This window comes from Plecotus auritus (assembly GCF_963455305.1).
Source record: "Plecotus auritus genome assembly, chromosome: 14".
Classification (NCBI taxonomy): domain Eukaryota; kingdom Metazoa; phylum Chordata; class Mammalia; order Chiroptera; family Vespertilionidae; genus Plecotus; species Plecotus auritus.
The window spans coordinates 308,494-324,212 of NC_137780.1; the positions used below are offsets into that span (position 1 = coordinate 308,494).

Consider the following 15,719-nt stretch of genomic DNA (forward strand, 5'->3'; position numbering starts at 1 on the left):
CTGAGCTGACATTTGTAGTTTTTTTTTTTTTTTAAACACCTAAGTTGCTGATACCACCATCGTTCAGGACTGGGCAAGGGCTAGCCAGAGGGCACGGCATCGCACAGACCAGACCTCTGACCCCTCCTGTTCCTCACATATGTCCCTGAGCACCTACTACGTGCTGTCAAAGAGCTGCAGTCACGGTTCTTAAATCCCAGTGAAGGGCAGACAGCAACTAAAACGCAGCCTGTCGGTGACAAGTGCAACGAAGGAGGGGCGGGCAGTCCCAGGGGACCTCGCGGAGCTGATGTGAGCCCGTGGGGTCCGCGGGAAGAGCGTCTCAGGTCCAGAGAGCAGCAGGTGTGAGGCTCCGGGCTACCAGGGAGGACGCAATTCTTGGAGGGGACGAAGCCCTGGTGTTTGACCACAGGACTGGGAGGGGCCCCTGGATGCTCACCTGACCCTCCCCTTCCACCCACAGCCACCCCCGCGGCCACCATGTGGAACATCTTCAAGAAGAACCAGCCGCCTGAGGCCGCTCCGGCCACCACCACCACGGCCACCGTGCCCGTCGGGCCCGTGGGCAACTCCACCGAGAATGAGGGTGCTGGGGGGAGCAAGGAAGACATGTTTACCAAGCTGAAGGATAAATTCTTCAATGAGATGAGCAGGATCCCCCGTGAGTGTCCCCGAGGCTGGGTTTGGGGGGGACCCAGGGGTACAACTGCCTGGGTTCTTTCCTAAACCCAGGTTTAGGCTGTATTATTGGGGCGCCCTGTCGATAATGGGGGATGTGGGCTGGCTTACTGAAGGGAGCAGGGGGTTTATGTGGCCCAGCCTCCCAGGGAAAAAAAGTTCTTATACAATTTAGAAAACTGTCAAAAGATGAAACCAAAAAATATTTTTAAAAATTGATTTCAGAGAGGAAGGGGGAGGGAAAGAGAGATAGAAACATCAATGATGAGAGAGGATCAGGGATCGGCTGCCTCCTGCACGCCCCACACAGGGGAGCAAGCCTGTAATCCGGGCCTGTGCCCTGACTGGGAATCAAACCAGTGACCTCCTGGTTCATAGGTCGATGCTCAACCACTGAGCCACGCCAGCCAGGCAGTGATGGACATTTTAGTACCTTATGTTGCCCCTGCCTTCTGAATTCCTGGCTAAGTCTGTGTGGGAGACAGAGGCCACACTCAGCCCCACCAACTTACTAGTACATGGTGGTCAGGACTGCGGACAGCAGCCAGTAGCCAGTTAGTTCAGCACCGTGGACAGCGGCTAGGTGAGCCAGAACGCGGACAGCGGTCAGGTGGGCAGCACCGTGGACAGCAGCCAGGTGGCCAGGACCACGGACAGTGATCAGGTGGGTCAGGACCTCGGACAGCAGCCAGGTGGGTCAGTACCACGGACAGCAGCCAGGTTGGGCAGCACCTCGGACAGCGGCCAGGTGGGCCGGCACCGCGGACAGCATCCAGGTTGATCAGCACCTCGGGCAGCGCCAGGTGGGTCAGGACCACGGACAGCGGTCAGGTGGGCAGCACCGTGGACAGCAGCCAGGTGGCCAGGACCACGGACAGTGATCAGGTGGGTCAGGACCTCGGACAGCGGCCAGGTGGGCAGGACCACGGACAGCGATCAGGTGGGTCAGGACCGCGGACAGCATCCAAGCCTGGGCACTCCGTGGGATCCCGGCTCTTCCCACCTTGTCCAAGGGCCACCCCACCCTCTGCAATCCGACCAGTTCTCCATGGGTCAGACTCAGACTGGTCAGCGCTCGTAGAGCTTAGTTCACCGCCCTGCGTGTTCAGCCCGAAGGCATCTCCCTGTTAGCAGGCGTGTCCACGGGGCCATGGGCTAGGTACCTACCCATGATACGGCAGGTGAAGCACATGCAACTTCCCTGAAGGTTGCGCACGAGTGTGTGGTTGAACCGTGCGGGGTGGGCAGGGGCCACGGTCCCCACCCAGGGCGAGCCCCGCTGACGTCCGGCTCTCCCGTGGGCAGTGCCGCCCTGGGCGCTGATAGCCATCACCGTGGTGGCCGGCCTCCTGCTCCTCACCTGCTGCTTCTGCATCTGCAAGAAGTGCTGCTGCCGGAAGAAGAAGAACAAGAAGGAGAAGGGCAAGGGCGCCAAGAACGCCATGAGCATGAAGGACATGAAGGGCGGGCAGGTAGGACGGGGGCGTGGGGAGGGCACGGGAGGGCACTCCTGCCCCTCAGAGGCCAAACGAGGGCCACTGGGCTCTGCAGCCACCGGGTCCCCCCCGACCCCCCTAGGATGTGCACGGTCCCCAGTGGCTACGTCTGTGGCTTCACCTGTTGACCCAAGGTGCTCGTGGGAGGGGGACTGGTGTGTGGGGGGGACCCGTTCTTGAAAGGGCAGAGGAACAGAACACTCATCGACCCCAGGAGAGGCTGTTGGGACAAAATGTTGGAGGGAGACCCCCCCAATCTGGGAGGCCACCCCAGGAGTGAACTGTGGCTCCTGTCGGAGGTCCCACAGCCTCTAGCTGGGGGCGGGGCGGGGACTGGACGAGGCCAAGTACAGTCCGTCTCTAGTCCCGTCATCATTCGCCCTGTCCTTTGGGGCCGGTCAGCAGGAAGGTCCTTCACACACCCAGGTTTCCCCCTCGAAGTTTGCAGAGGCCCCAGGGAGCTTTCCTTCCCCCCCGGGGGTGACAGTGGAGGAAGGGTCTGACCTCGGAACCAGCCAGGAAGCAAACACCTCTGTGTGTTTGTGTGCACATGTGTGTACGTGCACGCATACACACCTGTACATGCATGCACGTGCGCACACGTGTGTATGTGTGTGCACATGCATATGGGGGAAGGGGCCTCTGTGGGGAGCATGGGGGCTCCAAGAACGCCCCAGGCACAGTCCAGCCAGGTCCCCCATCTGGGAGGCCACCCCAGGGGCTGTGACCCCAGGGGCCTGTCTGGGCTGTAGAATTTTTCTCTTGACTACATTCTCCCTTCTCTTCCCACCTCTGTGGACTCGCCGGCTCCTGCTCGCCGGGACCGCTCGCCTGCCCCGGTAAGTCTTGCCCAGGGTGTGAGGGCCTGAGCTGGGGGAAGTATGGGGGGTGGGAGGGAGGGCTGACAAGGGAATGCTGGGTCCTGCAGGGGAGAGGCACAGGGCGGGGCCCCCAGGGGACTGCCCGCCCCCACAGTTCCCCTCCCTCCCCCTCCCCCGACTCTGAGCCAGTCTGCCCAGAGGGCCCTCCTCCCACAGCTCTGTTTCATAGGCTGATGAACCCTGTCCTCTCCTAACTCTGTCCCTCTCTCCGCAGCCCCTGCAGGACGATGACGATGCAGAGACCGGCCTCACTGAGGGGGAGGGGGAGGGCGAGGAGGAGAAGGAGCCGGAGAACCTGGGGAAGCTGCAGTTCTCCCTGGACTACGACTTCCAGGCCAACCAGGTGGGCGGCTGGCGGGGGCGGCAGGGGACAGAAACCGCCCCCTCGCGGAGGGGCAGGCTGGGAAGGACCCCGGCACGACTCTCTCCACTAACCCACCCGACCTTGGGCCGGTCGGTGCCCTCTCAACTCGGGTGACCCCCGTGTCGTTCCGAGCTCTTGGGGATGGAGGCGGGACGATCCTCCTCTTGCCCCAGCTTGCCCCCCCCCCGGAACCCCGGCCTCTGGGGGAGTTCCTGGTGCTGTTCACGCAGAGCGGGTGAGGAAAGGTGCCGAGACTCTGCGGCCCCCCCTGTCTCCACAGCTGACCGTCGGCGTGCTGCAGGCCGCAGAACTGCCCGCCCTGGACATGGGAGGCACCTCAGACCCTTACGTCAAAGTCTTCCTCCTCCCGGACAAGAAGAAGAAATACGAGACCAAAGTGCATCGGAAGACGCTGAACCCCGCCTTCAACGAAACCTTCACCTTCAAGGTGACGAGGGCGGGAGGGCGGACGACGGGTTTCCTCCGGACCCCGGGCCCCACCTGCCTCCCTCTCACCTCTCCTGGCTCCGTGCCGTGGCTGAGTTCACGGAACCAACTCCGTCTGGAACGAGGGCAGCTGGATCGGGGCCTGTCCCCAACCCCAACAGTTCCCCCAGAGCCCGGGTCTTCCCTCCGTCTCCGCAGACTCACCGGGAGTCCCGCGGGCAGCAGCGGGGGGAGAACGCTGGGCCCCGGGCCCCGCCCACAGCAGCCCCTGCGGGTGCGTGCGCCGCCCCGACCTGCTCTGACCCTGCCCGCGCCCTGCAGGTGCCGTACCAGGAGCTGGGGGGCAAGACCCTCGTGATGGCCATCTACGACTTCGACCGCTTCTCCAAGCACGACATCATCGGGGAGGTGAAGGTGCCCATGAACACGGTGGACCTCGGCCAGCCTATCGAGGAGTGGCGAGACCTGCAGGGCGGCGAGAAGGAGGAGGTGAGAGCAGGGACAGGGCCCCAGCGTCGGGGACGGGGTTCGGGTCCAGCAGTGAGGCTCTGGGCTCCTCGCTGAACCTCCTCAGACCTGGGAACTTCTAAACATCTGCTGCCACCCGGGGGGGCCCGCGATTCCGGCTCCGTCCCTCAGTTTACTCACGAGGAAAGCCCACGTGTGTCCAGCAGCTGCTACAGCGTCCACGCACCCTCCAGGGAGGAGGGTTTGGTTTTGTTTTGTTCTCTGTTGAATCCATCAGCTTGCTTCCCGCCCCACCCCTCCTCACAGGCCAGTGTTCTCCTGGTGGAGAGCAAACCTTCTCACTGGGCAAGGGCAGGAGGGACAGAGGGGTGTGGACAATGGTGGCCACATAGCTGCTCACTTGCTCCACGGTGGGGAGGGGTACAACTTGCTTTTTAAAAAAATATCTGTATTCATTTCAGAGAGGAAAGGAGAGAGAGATAGAAACATCAGTGGTGACAGAGAATCATCAATCCGCTGCCTCCTGCACGCCCCCCTCCCCCCCCAATGGGGACAGAGCCTGCAACCCGGGCGTGTGCCCTGACTAACTGGGAATCAAACTGTGACCTCCTGGTTCATAGGTCGACACTTAACCACTGAGCCACGCCGGCTGGGCCACTTACCAGAGGTTTATCGAGCACCTACCATGTGCCTGAGCTTGCCCTCTGTCCTGGCCCAAGCCCTGCAGTGTGCCCCGAGTTCCCAGCTGTGACGGAGGGGAGCAAAGAGGCACTTAAGGAACGCTTCTTCACCTGGAGGCTGACGCTGTGCCGGGGAAGGGCCGGCACCTGAGCCTGGCGGGGAGGGAGGAGGGTGCCCGTCTCTGAGAAGCGGTGACTGCAGAGACCTCAGGACCCGCCCCCTCCCCGCTCAGCGGCTGAGGGACGTTGAGCACATCCTCCCATCTCTGACCCTCCGCCTGTCACTGCTCGCAAGGACTCCCGCCCCGTTTACCGGAAGGAGGTGCAGTGACGACGACAGGGAGAGGGCCCCCAAGTGCTCCGAGGTCCGCCTGGCCTCACGCGCAGCCGCCCCGGTGGGGGGACGGTTCCCAGGCGCTGCCTCCAGGGCCCTGGGTCTGTCCACCTCGCTTAGGCCTGGGGTAGCAGGAGGTTCTTTCCACCTCATGTCCGTCCGCCCGCCAGGCACCACCCGCCCACACCTGCCTGCAGCCCGTCCGCCACGCCCCCGGGGCTGCTGCTCGCTCTCCCCGCAGGGGGATCTGATGCTGAGCCACCTGCTCGGGCCTCCCAGCTGTGGGGCCGGGAGGGGGCCCGTGCCAGAGGCGCGGGGTGGCCGAGCTGACCCGGGTCCCGTCTCCCGGTGCAGCCGGAGAAGCTGGGGGACATCTGCACGTCCCTGCGCTACGTGCCCACGGCCGGGAAGCTCACCGTCTGCATCCTGGAGGCCAAGAACCTGAAGAAGATGGACGTGGGCGGCCTCTCAGGTACGTGCAGTGGCGCCTGGTCGCCACTGGGTGGCAGCAGCGAGCCTCCCCTCCCGCCTGGGACAGGCGGCTCTGAGGGTTGTGAGTCTCCTCACCCCACACCCCGAGGGCAGGACCCGGCAGCAGGGGCTCCCGCGAGTCCCCCTTTCTCCGAGGGCCCCCTTCCTGGCTCCCGGATGCCTTCGGGGCTCTCCTCTGAGTCCGAGGTTTAGGATTCTCCTTTTCCCTGGAAGTGTAGGACGTGGTGGATGGGACTCCGCCCTGGGAGGGGGCTGTGGCGGGGGGGGGCGGGGGGGAGGGAGGGTGGGGACGGGACGTGCCCTGGGTGGGCCTGGCCCCTGGCACAGGCGGGCCTCCTGCTGGGCGTGCCTCCCCAGGAGCGGGCTGTGACCTTGGCCAGGCCACGTCCCCTCTGTGGGCTTTGGCTTCCCAGCGGCCAGGTCAGGAGGATGGGACGGGGTCGGGACGGCAGGGGCCTGTGGTCCTCCCGTGGCCTCCCCCCCTGCGGCCCGGGACCACGTCACCCAGTCACCCAGCAGCCTCACACTTCCATGCAGGGCCTTGGGTGCCTCGAGCCTGGTCTCGCAGGGGGTGCTGGGCCAGCGGGAGGCGCTGGGGGTCGCTGGGGGGTCCCTCTCCCCCGTGAGAGGCGCTGAGGGCACCTGGGGCTCTCCCTGCGCAGACCCCTACGTGAAGATCCACCTGATGCAGAACGGCAAGAGGCTCAAGAAGAAGAAGACGACGGTGAAGAAGAAGACGCTGAACCCCTACTTCAACGAGTCCTTCAGCTTCGAGATCCCCTTCGAGCAGATCCAGGTGCCTGGGCCTTCGGGGGCGGGCGGGCGGGCGGCAGTCTGGGCTCGAGGGGAGCAGCGTAGGCATGCCCCTCCCCCCCTCCGCCGGCCGACCCCTCCCCCTCTGTCTCGGGCAGAAAGTCCAGGTGGTGGTCACGGTGCTGGACTATGACAAGCTGGGCAAGAACGAGGCCATCGGCAAGATCTTCGTGGGCAGCAACGCCACGGGCACGGAGCTGCGGCACTGGTCCGACATGCTGGCCAACCCGCGCCGGCCCATCGCCCAGTGGCACTCGCTGAAGCCCGAGGAGGAGGTGGACGCTCTTCTGGGCAAGAACAAGTAGGAGCGGCGGCGGCCGCCGCGACCGCACGGCCGGCTCGGACCGACAGACCCAGAGCTCTCGATACCTCAGTTACGCCCCAGAGGTTCCCCTCCCGTGTGGTCGCGTCCTCGTGCTCCCTTCCTTTCCGTCTGTTTAAAGACCGGCTTCCCGCTGGCGGCTCTGAGGAGCGTCCCCGACGAGGAGGCGGACGAGGAGCCTGGCTCTTGCCATCGTCCGGGAGCCGCCTGCTGCATGCCCGTCATCGTCATCGCCATCGCCATCGCGGTCCCTCGGTCCCAGCCTCACCCGAGCCTCGCGGGAGTGAGGGCCTCCGGTGGCAGAAAGCCGCGACGCGTCCTGTTTTGTGCGTGTTCTGGACCCACACGACGGCGCTTCCTGTTTCCTGGGAGGGGAGGCTGCACAGAGGCCAGCGACCCGTGTGTGCGCGCACACGTGTCCACGCGTGTGCATACGTGCATGCATACATGCATGTGGGTGAGTGCATTGTGCACCTGTGTGTGCATGTATGTGAGCATCTCCACACCCCTGGGATGAGCCATGGACAGGGAATTCTGCAGGAATGGAAGGCTCTCCGGGGACCCTGACGTGATGGCAGGTCCTCGGTCTGCGTGGGACGCAACTGTGGAGAAGGCTCCGGCCCCGCTCAGCTGCCGGGAGCGCCCTCCCTCCTCATGGGCGACCGTCTGGGAGGCGAGCCGTGGAGATGGATTTGTCCGGAGCCGGGACCAAGCCCTGACACCATGGACTTCCTGTGCTCGGCGCCGTGGCCCCCCGGGGTGGCTTCTGGGACATTCGTGGATGTGAGCCGTTCGCCGGGTTGGTCGGCCTCCGAGAGGGACTGTCAGTCCCTTATCTCATGCTCCTTGACCGTTCATCTCACACCACAGAGAACCAGGGGCCCCAGGACCCCGAGACCAAGCACCCCTCCTGGACCCTTGGCTCCCCGCCACCCGGGGGAGCAGACGCCCCACGGTCCACACCCTCATTTCCCATCATGCTTTGGCTTGTTTTCTCTCTTAAACCAAGTGGAGCAACCTGTCGGCAGAGCCGGCACCTGTGTGGAGCCGGAGGGAAGCTTTACAAGGGACGTTGGCTGGTTTGGTCCCCGAGGTCCAGGTGAGGCGGGGAGGGGGGCGGGGTGGGGAGGCGCAGACGGCAGAGTCCCAGGATGAGGCAGACAGGGCACGGAGGGTCCCCGGCTCCCACCCCTCAGCCCTCCTGGCCGAAGGCCGGTGGGCAGCGGCGTGGCCCCGGGCGCCGTGGCACCCAGCGTCCTTCCTCAGGGAGGAGGCTCCAAATTCCGAGAGGCAGGGGCCCCTTCCAAACGGGGGTGGAGGACACTGGGGTTGCTCCCCAAGCTCTCGTCCCCTCCCCGTCTCCCTGTGCCCCCAGCATTGATAAAAAGCCATATATATGTTCACGTCGGCACTGAGTCCCCTTCCAGACCCGCAGCCCGGGCGAGCGAGGCAGCCTCTGGCCGTGCTCCCCAGCCGTGCGCCCCTCCCTCAGCCCTGAAGCCCACAGGCCCCCCCCAGCACCCCCATATCCATGAGAACTCTCCTCCCCAGAATCCGGCCCCCCCCAACCCCCGTCCCCTCGGCTTCCTTGGCACCTGGGACAGGTGGCCGGTGTTGGAGCAGCAGCACCAGCTGCAGGCGTCTCTATTTTACCACGAGGAGGAGGGGCGTGGTCTTTGCTTTGCCACCTTCAGCTGGAGTGGGGGTGCGGGGACCCTCCGCCTGAAACGGGGGAGCAGCTCGGCCTCACCCGCCTCTCAGAGCCCCCCTCCCCGTGGCCTTGGGACATGGAAGCTATTCGTTACTGGACCCCGTGTGTGTATATGTGTGTGTGTACGTGTGTGTATACGTGTGTGTTCTCATGAGGAGGCGGGAGGACCCCCGACAAGGGTGAGGAGTGTGTAGGGCAGGGGGTGCCTGCAGAGACGGAGGTCAGAGGTCACTGGGCTCCGCCCCTGCTCCAGAGCAGTGGGACTTCGGTGCTTTCTCAGGGTGTATCCCCCTCATTCCCTCTCGTGTCCCACAAACCTTATCACTGACTCTCCGTCAACCTCCCCCTTCCCCCACCTGCCTCCCCCCTTTCCCGCCCGCCTCCCCCCCTTCCCCGCCTCCCCCCTTCCCCCCGCCTGCCTCGCCCCCCTTCCCCGCCTCCCAGAGCCCAGGGTGACCTCCAGGAGGAAAGGAGCCTGCAGGCTCCTCTGGGCCTCACTGCTCGGGGCCCACCTCTAGGGGGCGGCCTTGAGGGGCGGGGACGGGGCTGAGAGTCTGTGCTGGCTCCAGAGACACCTGGGTGTGGGGGCCGTGGGCCCAGACGAGCCGTTCCTGCCGAAGGCACCTGTCCGGCCTGCGTAGAAGTTCTCGCCACTGGGGGGTGGCGTTACCCAAGCCACAGAGCGTGTTCTGAGCCCTCGCTGCCCCGAGGGGCCCTTAGGGAGTGGGGTGCAGGCCCCACGTAGGACGCAGTGGGGGCTGGAGGCCTCCGGGGCTGTGAGTCTGAAACCATGAAAACTCAGCCCCACCCTGAACCCAGGTGAGGCCAGGAGGCTGGGTTTTCTCCTTCCTCCTCGGGGATCTTTCCGGAAGGGAGACCAGCTCCGCCAGGGCCCCAGGCAGGTGTTTGGACTTTGGAGGGCAGAAGCAGAGGTGGGGGAGCAGGTGCAGGGCATGAGCGGGAAATGAGATTCCAGGGGTCCCTCCGCCCCACACCCTCTTCCGCAGGATCTGTCTGGGGTGTCGGGGCCGGCCCAGGGCTTCAGCCGGGGAAGGGGGGTTGCAGCCGCCCTCGAGGCAGTGGGGTGCCCGTGGGGGGAGCCCAGAGATTGAGAACTGCCCCCCCCAAGTCCCTTTAACATCCTGAGTTGGTTCTTGTCCTTGGGCACCCTCATCCAGGCTGTCCCTCCCCCCAAAAGTAGGAAGAAACTGAGCCAGGAACTGTCCCCCTCCACCGGCCCCCTCTCCCCACTCCTGGGGGACGGCAGGCAGGCAAGTGTCCCGAGGCCTGATCTTGGGGGCCCAGAGCCCCGTGTCATGGCTGCCGGGTTTGGCAAATAGTCTGGGGCGTCCGGTTGCATTTGAGTTTGACATGAGCAGTGAAGACTGTTAAGTGTAGGTACGCCCAGGCAGGACTTGGGACACGACCCCCTGAATGCCCTTTGCTGTGTCCCCGACTTTCACGCCTCACTGGCCGGGGTTCCGTGACCGTGTGTGTGGAGACGGGTCCCTGAGGGCGTCTCCTCCCTGGGTTTTGAGCTGCAACACGGAGACGGAGGACGCTGAGCCCTGAAGACACGTGAATATACTTTATTTTTTAAGCGACAACAAAACCAGAGCCTCCTGAAGCCATTTGAGCCTGCGCCCCCCGCCCCCCGCCCCCCGTGGGTATAGTTGTCTGTAACGGACCCTGTTCCCGTAGACGCCCACATGCATGTCTTCCTGCCAACAGCGCATGGCTCAGCTGAGCGCCGGCCCCTCCCCCGAGTCTGCGTCCCAGAAGTCTGTCACCCCCCCCAACCCGCCACCCCACCCCTGTTGCCAGCCCTGCCCTGGGGTGGCTGGCACCTGAGGCCCCGCCCCCCGGGGTCCCCTCTGTCCGCAGGGCTGACCTCTGGCCGTGCTGTGTCCAGCCTGCTGTCTGGTGTCCGTGTGTGTGGTGTCCCCCCCCACCCCATGTGTGAACTAACTGACAAGCCATATAGGGGCCCCCACAGGAGCCTGGCCTCGCTCCCCCAGGGGGCCCCGCCCCTGTGGCTCCCGACCACCCACGAAGGGCTCCCCGCTGCTTCCTCCTGCTCAGCCCGTGTGGTGAGGACCAAGGTGTCCAGGGCCTGGTGGGGCCTGCGAGCTGCCCCCCTTCTGCACCCGTGGAGGACGGGCCATGCGGGGCACCCCATAGGGGGCCTGTCCAGCTGGGCGGGGGCTCAGCCGCGGTCAGGTTCCCGTCACCGCTGGGGTGGACGGTGCTCACTTCCCGCTTGGGGTCGGGTCTGGATGGCCAAGGAGGGGGACCCGCTCCTCCTATCGCCCCTCCTGCTGTCTGACCGAGGGCGCCTGAGGCTGCAGGGCCCCTGGGAGAGTGGGGGGCAGGTCTAGATGGGGGAGCACTCAGGGGAGCACGGAGCTCCCAGCCCGCCCGCCTGCAGCCCCGGCCCGGCCCGGCAGCTCCTGGAGGTCTGGGCAGAGCAAACTTGGAAGGGCAGGTGGGGCCTGAGCACCAGGCAGGTGTCAGACGGGCCACAGGAGCCAGGTGGGCTCTGCCCTTCAGGACGTGAGCACACGGGGCCCCGCCCCACGAGGACCACCTTCATCTTCACAGAACACGCGTGCAGCCTGTCCCCCCCCCTCCGCCCCCAGCACCTGCCTGGCGATGCTCTCACCCCTCGTGTGGCCCCTTGTTCTCGTCCCATCTTGTCAAATAGTTATTTTGTAACGAGCTGTGTCTCCTTATTAAAGAAATGAGCTGAGAGAAACCTGGGGGTGGGGTGTCTCTGGTTGTGTTTGCCCGGCCCCGGGCTGGGCGCCCGGGTGGGGGATGGGGGTCTGGGGCTCAGAGGGGAGCAGCCTGCGTGGCTGAGGCCCCGCTCTCCCTGGGGTGGGGATGGGGTCCCGCTCTCCCTGGGGTGGGGATGGGGTCCCTGAGCTGGGCTTGGGGGAGGTTGGCCCTGGGGTTGGGAGAGTGAGAATTTCTACAAGGTCCTCCCTCAACTGCCTCAAAGACTTCAAACGTCTGGCTTTGGAGGCAAAGATTGGGGGACCAAAGACGGGGCTACCACTCTGAGCCTGCCCCGGGCCGGCCGGCCTGAACTTCAGCCGACACGGCGGCTGTTCTGCTGTTTGGGCCACAAGCCGCTGGGTGGCGGCGGGGGGCTGTCCTGTGGAACGGGCCCACAGACAAGCGGGAGGCAGGGCTGGGGCACCGAGAGCGGGCGGGCAGCCTCCCACCGGCACCCCGGGCCTGGGCCGCCCCCGCGTTAGCCAGTCACAGCCAGAGGTTTCGTCTCCAACGACGGCCAGGTGGACGCGGAGGGGTGCCTGAGCTCTGCTGTCTGCACAAATACACAGGCGCCCGCCCCCGTGAGGCCCACAGACCCCGTTTCCCAGGCCAAGAGCCAGTCAAGTCGAAACACGTTTATTTGCTGCTTATAAATACTGCTGTGCGCAGGCATCATACAGTGACAGTTACTCCCCACGGCCACACGGGGTGCGCGGTGATATCACGTAACAATCACCAGCAAACAGCTCGCTCACTCGGGTTGGAAGGCCACGCGAAGTTGCATAAAAATACATTCAGCTCAAAGTGGCCTGCTGCCCGCTCGCCCCCACCGGTATTTACAGCGCCCGCTGACCCGGGGGGGAAGCGGGAGACGGGCGGGAGGGGCACGGGGACAGGCAGAGGAAACCAGAGAGCGACCTGCGGGTGAGTCCCTCCTCAGGGACAGGCCCCCCAGAGCCTCTCCGCCCCCCCCCCCCGTTCTGGGATGGGGGGTCAGGTGGTCCTGCTCAGCCCTGCAGTGGTCTGGGAAGTGTGGGCTCCCACGGCCGACTCTGTCCCAGTGGGACGTGGCCTCGCTGCCCACGCTCCCACCTCAGGTGTGAGGCTGGCGGCCCCGCCGGGAGTCTGGGACGGGACAGGGGGCCACGTTGCGGCCGGTCCCCGGGAGGCCCCCCTGCACCTCAGTGCAGAGGAAGGACAGCAGGACGGGGGTGTGAGGGAGGTGGGGGAGGGCCCGGGCTGCCCCAACAGCCCCCCGGAACCCCGGGAGGGCGGAATGAGCAGCTCACACTCAGTGGGACTCCGGCTAAGGAGGGACCCAGACTCGCCAAGGCTCCGCGGGCCGCTCCTCGGACCTCACGGCCCGCCTCTGACCAGGACCCCCCCTCAGCCCCCCAGGGGACGGACGGAGCCTCTGCTCTCCACGCGCTTGCTGGTCAGGCTTCCTGCTGCTCCTCTGCCCCAGACCCCGCTCCCTGTGGCCGAGGCCGATCCCAGTGGCCACCAAGTCCCTCTCACCAGGAGCCGACATGCAACCAGGAGGCGGCCTGGAGGGCAATGCCATCGGGAGGCGACTGAGGTCTCTGCTCGGCTGGAGGCCGAGGTCTGAGCCACCAGGGACAGCCCCCCTCTTCCCCGGGCCGACGGCCACCCGCCTTTCGAGAACAACGGGCAGAACTGGGCTGCGAAGTGATCCATGTCGGTGTCTCCCTGCAGACCCAGGGAGAGGCCTGAGCCACTGGCCCGACCCCTCCTTCCCTCGCCTGCTCTGTCCTCCGCTCAGGTGGCAGACGCGCCCTTCGAAGGGCCCCAACCCCCTTAGCCACCCGCGTGGGGCCTCCAGCTGTGGCTGCTGTGGGCCTGGTTTGGGCAGGGGCAGCTGGGTCCACTTAGGGTGCACTGGGAGGGAAGGGGGCCCAGATGGAGCCCCTCCCCGCCTGGCGCTCAGTCCCAGGTCCGCACGGGCCCTGGGCAGCCTAGTGAGGCCGTGGGGACACCAGGACGCGCCTGCCTGTCTGAGGAAGGTAATGGCACGAGACGGCCCCGAACCCCCGGCGTTTCCTGAGGCTGGGAAGCTGGCACTTCATCACAAGAACCTTCTGGCAAGAAGGGTGTCGTGAGCGCGGAGGGCACGCCGCGGGGAAGGCACAGGGGTCTGAGGGAGCGCGAGGGCCAGGACTCCTCCTGACAATCCCTTACTTTTCCTGAGAAGAGGCAGCCCCGCCCCCCCATGCCTGCAGAGCGCGGGAGCGGGCCAGGCGCCTGTGGGCTCCCAGGCCAGAGGCCGTGGGGGGCAGCCGCTGTCCTTCCCTGAGACCCGAGCCCCGACACTGCTCGCCCTGAGCGGCCCTGGGGGAGGCCGAGTCACAGCTACAGCCACAGCCACAGGGACTGCGGGAGGCAGAGGGGGCCGTGCTGAGCCCTCACCGCAGCCCCAGGACCAGGAGCCTCTGACTGACCTGCACACAGAACAAACCCACTGAGTGAAGGGTGAAGCCCCAGACAACCCGCACTGCCCGCAGCACCACTCCTCACACGCCCACCCACCCACCTCCGCCCTGGGACACGCCATTCCTTCTGGGGCCAGGGTGCACGGGGCGAGGCGAGGGGCGGGGCCTGTGGACCAAGTCCCGTGCAGGGCAGTGGGGGATGTCAGGGAGGCCGACACTGCCTCCGGGGAGGGGCCGGGTGCTGTCTCGCATTTAGAGTGCAGGAGGCGGTGGAGCAGAAAGGGGGCGAGGCCATCAGGGCTGTGAAGGCTGCTGAAGAAAGCCCCAGGGCATTGGGGAGCCAGCACCCGCCGTCCTGCCCTCCACGGGGTCCTGCAGGGCGAGGCCCTGGTCGAGTCGAGGGCCAGTGGGGACGGCGGTGAGCAGCGTGGCCCACGGCCGAGCAGGCACGGCTGGGTGGAGGCGGTCGGGTGTGGAAGGTGCAGAGGAGCAGAGCAGGTGACGCGGGACGGCAGTGGACAGCCTTGCCCACACGCCCTCCGTGGGAGGGGAGTCCGGGGGCAGCAGCAGCCGCCTCCATCGGGCCGCGGCTACTTGGACAGTTTGCTGATGACTCGGATGAGGGCGCCGTTCTCATCTTTTAGCCTCTGGTTGTCGGACTTCAGCTCTGTTAACACCTGCGGCGAGAGGGAGGGTGTCACAGCCGCGTGGGCGGGGGCAGCCAGGTGCTCCCAGGATCGGTCATGTGACCGTGTAGGGAGGCCATGCCCGGTGCCCCACCCGGCCACCACAGCCCTGGTCGGCCGCAGGTTCAGGGGTGGCTGCCCTCCGGGGACAGCGCCGCGGGCAGGAGGGCGCCCTCCCACCGGCTCCGCCACTGCCATGGGCATCCGTGTTGCCCACCAGGAACCAGGTGGGTGCACAGCCGTGGGCGCACATGCAGACCCTGTGGGTTGGGGTGCAGTGCCTGCGTGGACGCCGCTGGAGCGGGAGGGTGTCAGAGGCCCCAAAGCCACACCTGCGCGGCCAGGGCAGGTGTCCCAGGATTGACCGCCGGACACTCAGGATGGCCACCCGACTGCTGGGTCCCTGAGACAGAAGAGCTGTGCCCTCGTCCCTGCCAGGGGGGCCGTGGGGCCCACAGGCCATCAGGCAGCCGTGGTCTGACCTGCAGGCCGAGCGGCACCAGAACCGCATCCAGACCTGGCCTCCTGCCCGCCCCGCCCCGGATCCCAGGGCTGAGCACGCCCACGGCCCCGCCACCCAGTGCACCCGCCGGCTGGCAGGGCCACACGGCGCAGCTGCATTCGTCTGAGGGTGAGCCGAGGTGCCCCCCTTTTGAATCCTCACCCAAGGGCACCTTTCCCACCAATTCTAGAGACGGGGAGGGAGGAGAGAAACATCGGTCGGTTGCCCCCCTACGCGCCCCGACCGGAGATGTGACCTGAAACCTGGGCAGGTGCCGGACCGGGAGCAGAGCCCAGGGCCCTTCGGTGCACAGGCCGACGCTCTGACCCACTGAGCCACACCGGCCTGGATCCACCCCTTTTAAAATGTACAAATTCCTCTCAAGCCCGGGTGACTTCAGACTCAATTCTTTGGGGGAAAAAAGACACTGGGTAGCGGTGTCCCAGCTGCACGGACCCAGGAGGGTGTCCCGACCTCACCGGGTGGGCGCTGGGTAGGAACGTCTGAAAGCAGACGCTGTGCTGGGGGAGCGACTGCCATGTCAGCTCCCTGGACGTCGGCTCCCCTAATTCCCAAGTCCCAGTTCACCACGACCGACGTGGTTCTTGGACAAATAA

The 15,719-nt window shown here is 65.9% G+C and overlaps 2 protein-coding genes across 6 annotated transcripts in view; one reads left to right on the forward strand and one right to left on the reverse strand.

Moving 5' to 3' along the window:
- Window positions 1-8,377, forward strand: part of SYT2 (synaptotagmin 2) — a 44,481-nt gene extending 36,104 nt beyond the window's left edge. For all 3 annotated transcript variants that reach the window (XM_080650935.1, XM_080650936.1, XM_080650937.1), the window contains exons 2-9: window positions 464-661; window positions 1,984-2,150; window positions 3,279-3,398; window positions 3,700-3,867; window positions 4,188-4,355; window positions 5,703-5,820; window positions 6,503-6,636; window positions 6,752-8,377. In XM_080650935.1, coding sequence (XP_080507061.1) covers window positions 481-661; window positions 1,984-2,150; window positions 3,279-3,398; window positions 3,700-3,867; window positions 4,188-4,355; window positions 5,703-5,820; window positions 6,503-6,636; window positions 6,752-6,958 — 1,263 coding nt within the window. In that variant the 5' untranslated portion in view covers window positions 464-480 and the 3' untranslated portion in view covers window positions 6,959-8,377. The remainder of the gene's footprint in view (window positions 1-463; window positions 662-1,983; window positions 2,151-3,278; window positions 3,399-3,699; window positions 3,868-4,187; window positions 4,356-5,702; window positions 5,821-6,502; window positions 6,637-6,751) is intronic.
- A 3,709-nt stretch (window positions 8,378-12,086) lies between these two features.
- PPP1R12B (protein phosphatase 1 regulatory subunit 12B) overlaps window positions 12,087-15,719 on the reverse strand; it is a 66,219-nt gene continuing 62,586 nt past the window's right edge. For 2 of the 3 annotated variants that reach the window (XM_080650966.1, XM_080650967.1), the window contains one exon: window positions 12,087-14,591. In XM_080650966.1, the coding sequence (XP_080507092.1) occupies window positions 14,505-14,591 (87 nt within the window). In that variant the 3' untranslated portion in view covers window positions 12,087-14,504. The remainder of the gene's footprint in view (window positions 14,592-15,719) is intronic. The other variant, XM_080650965.1, reaches the window with a different exon arrangement.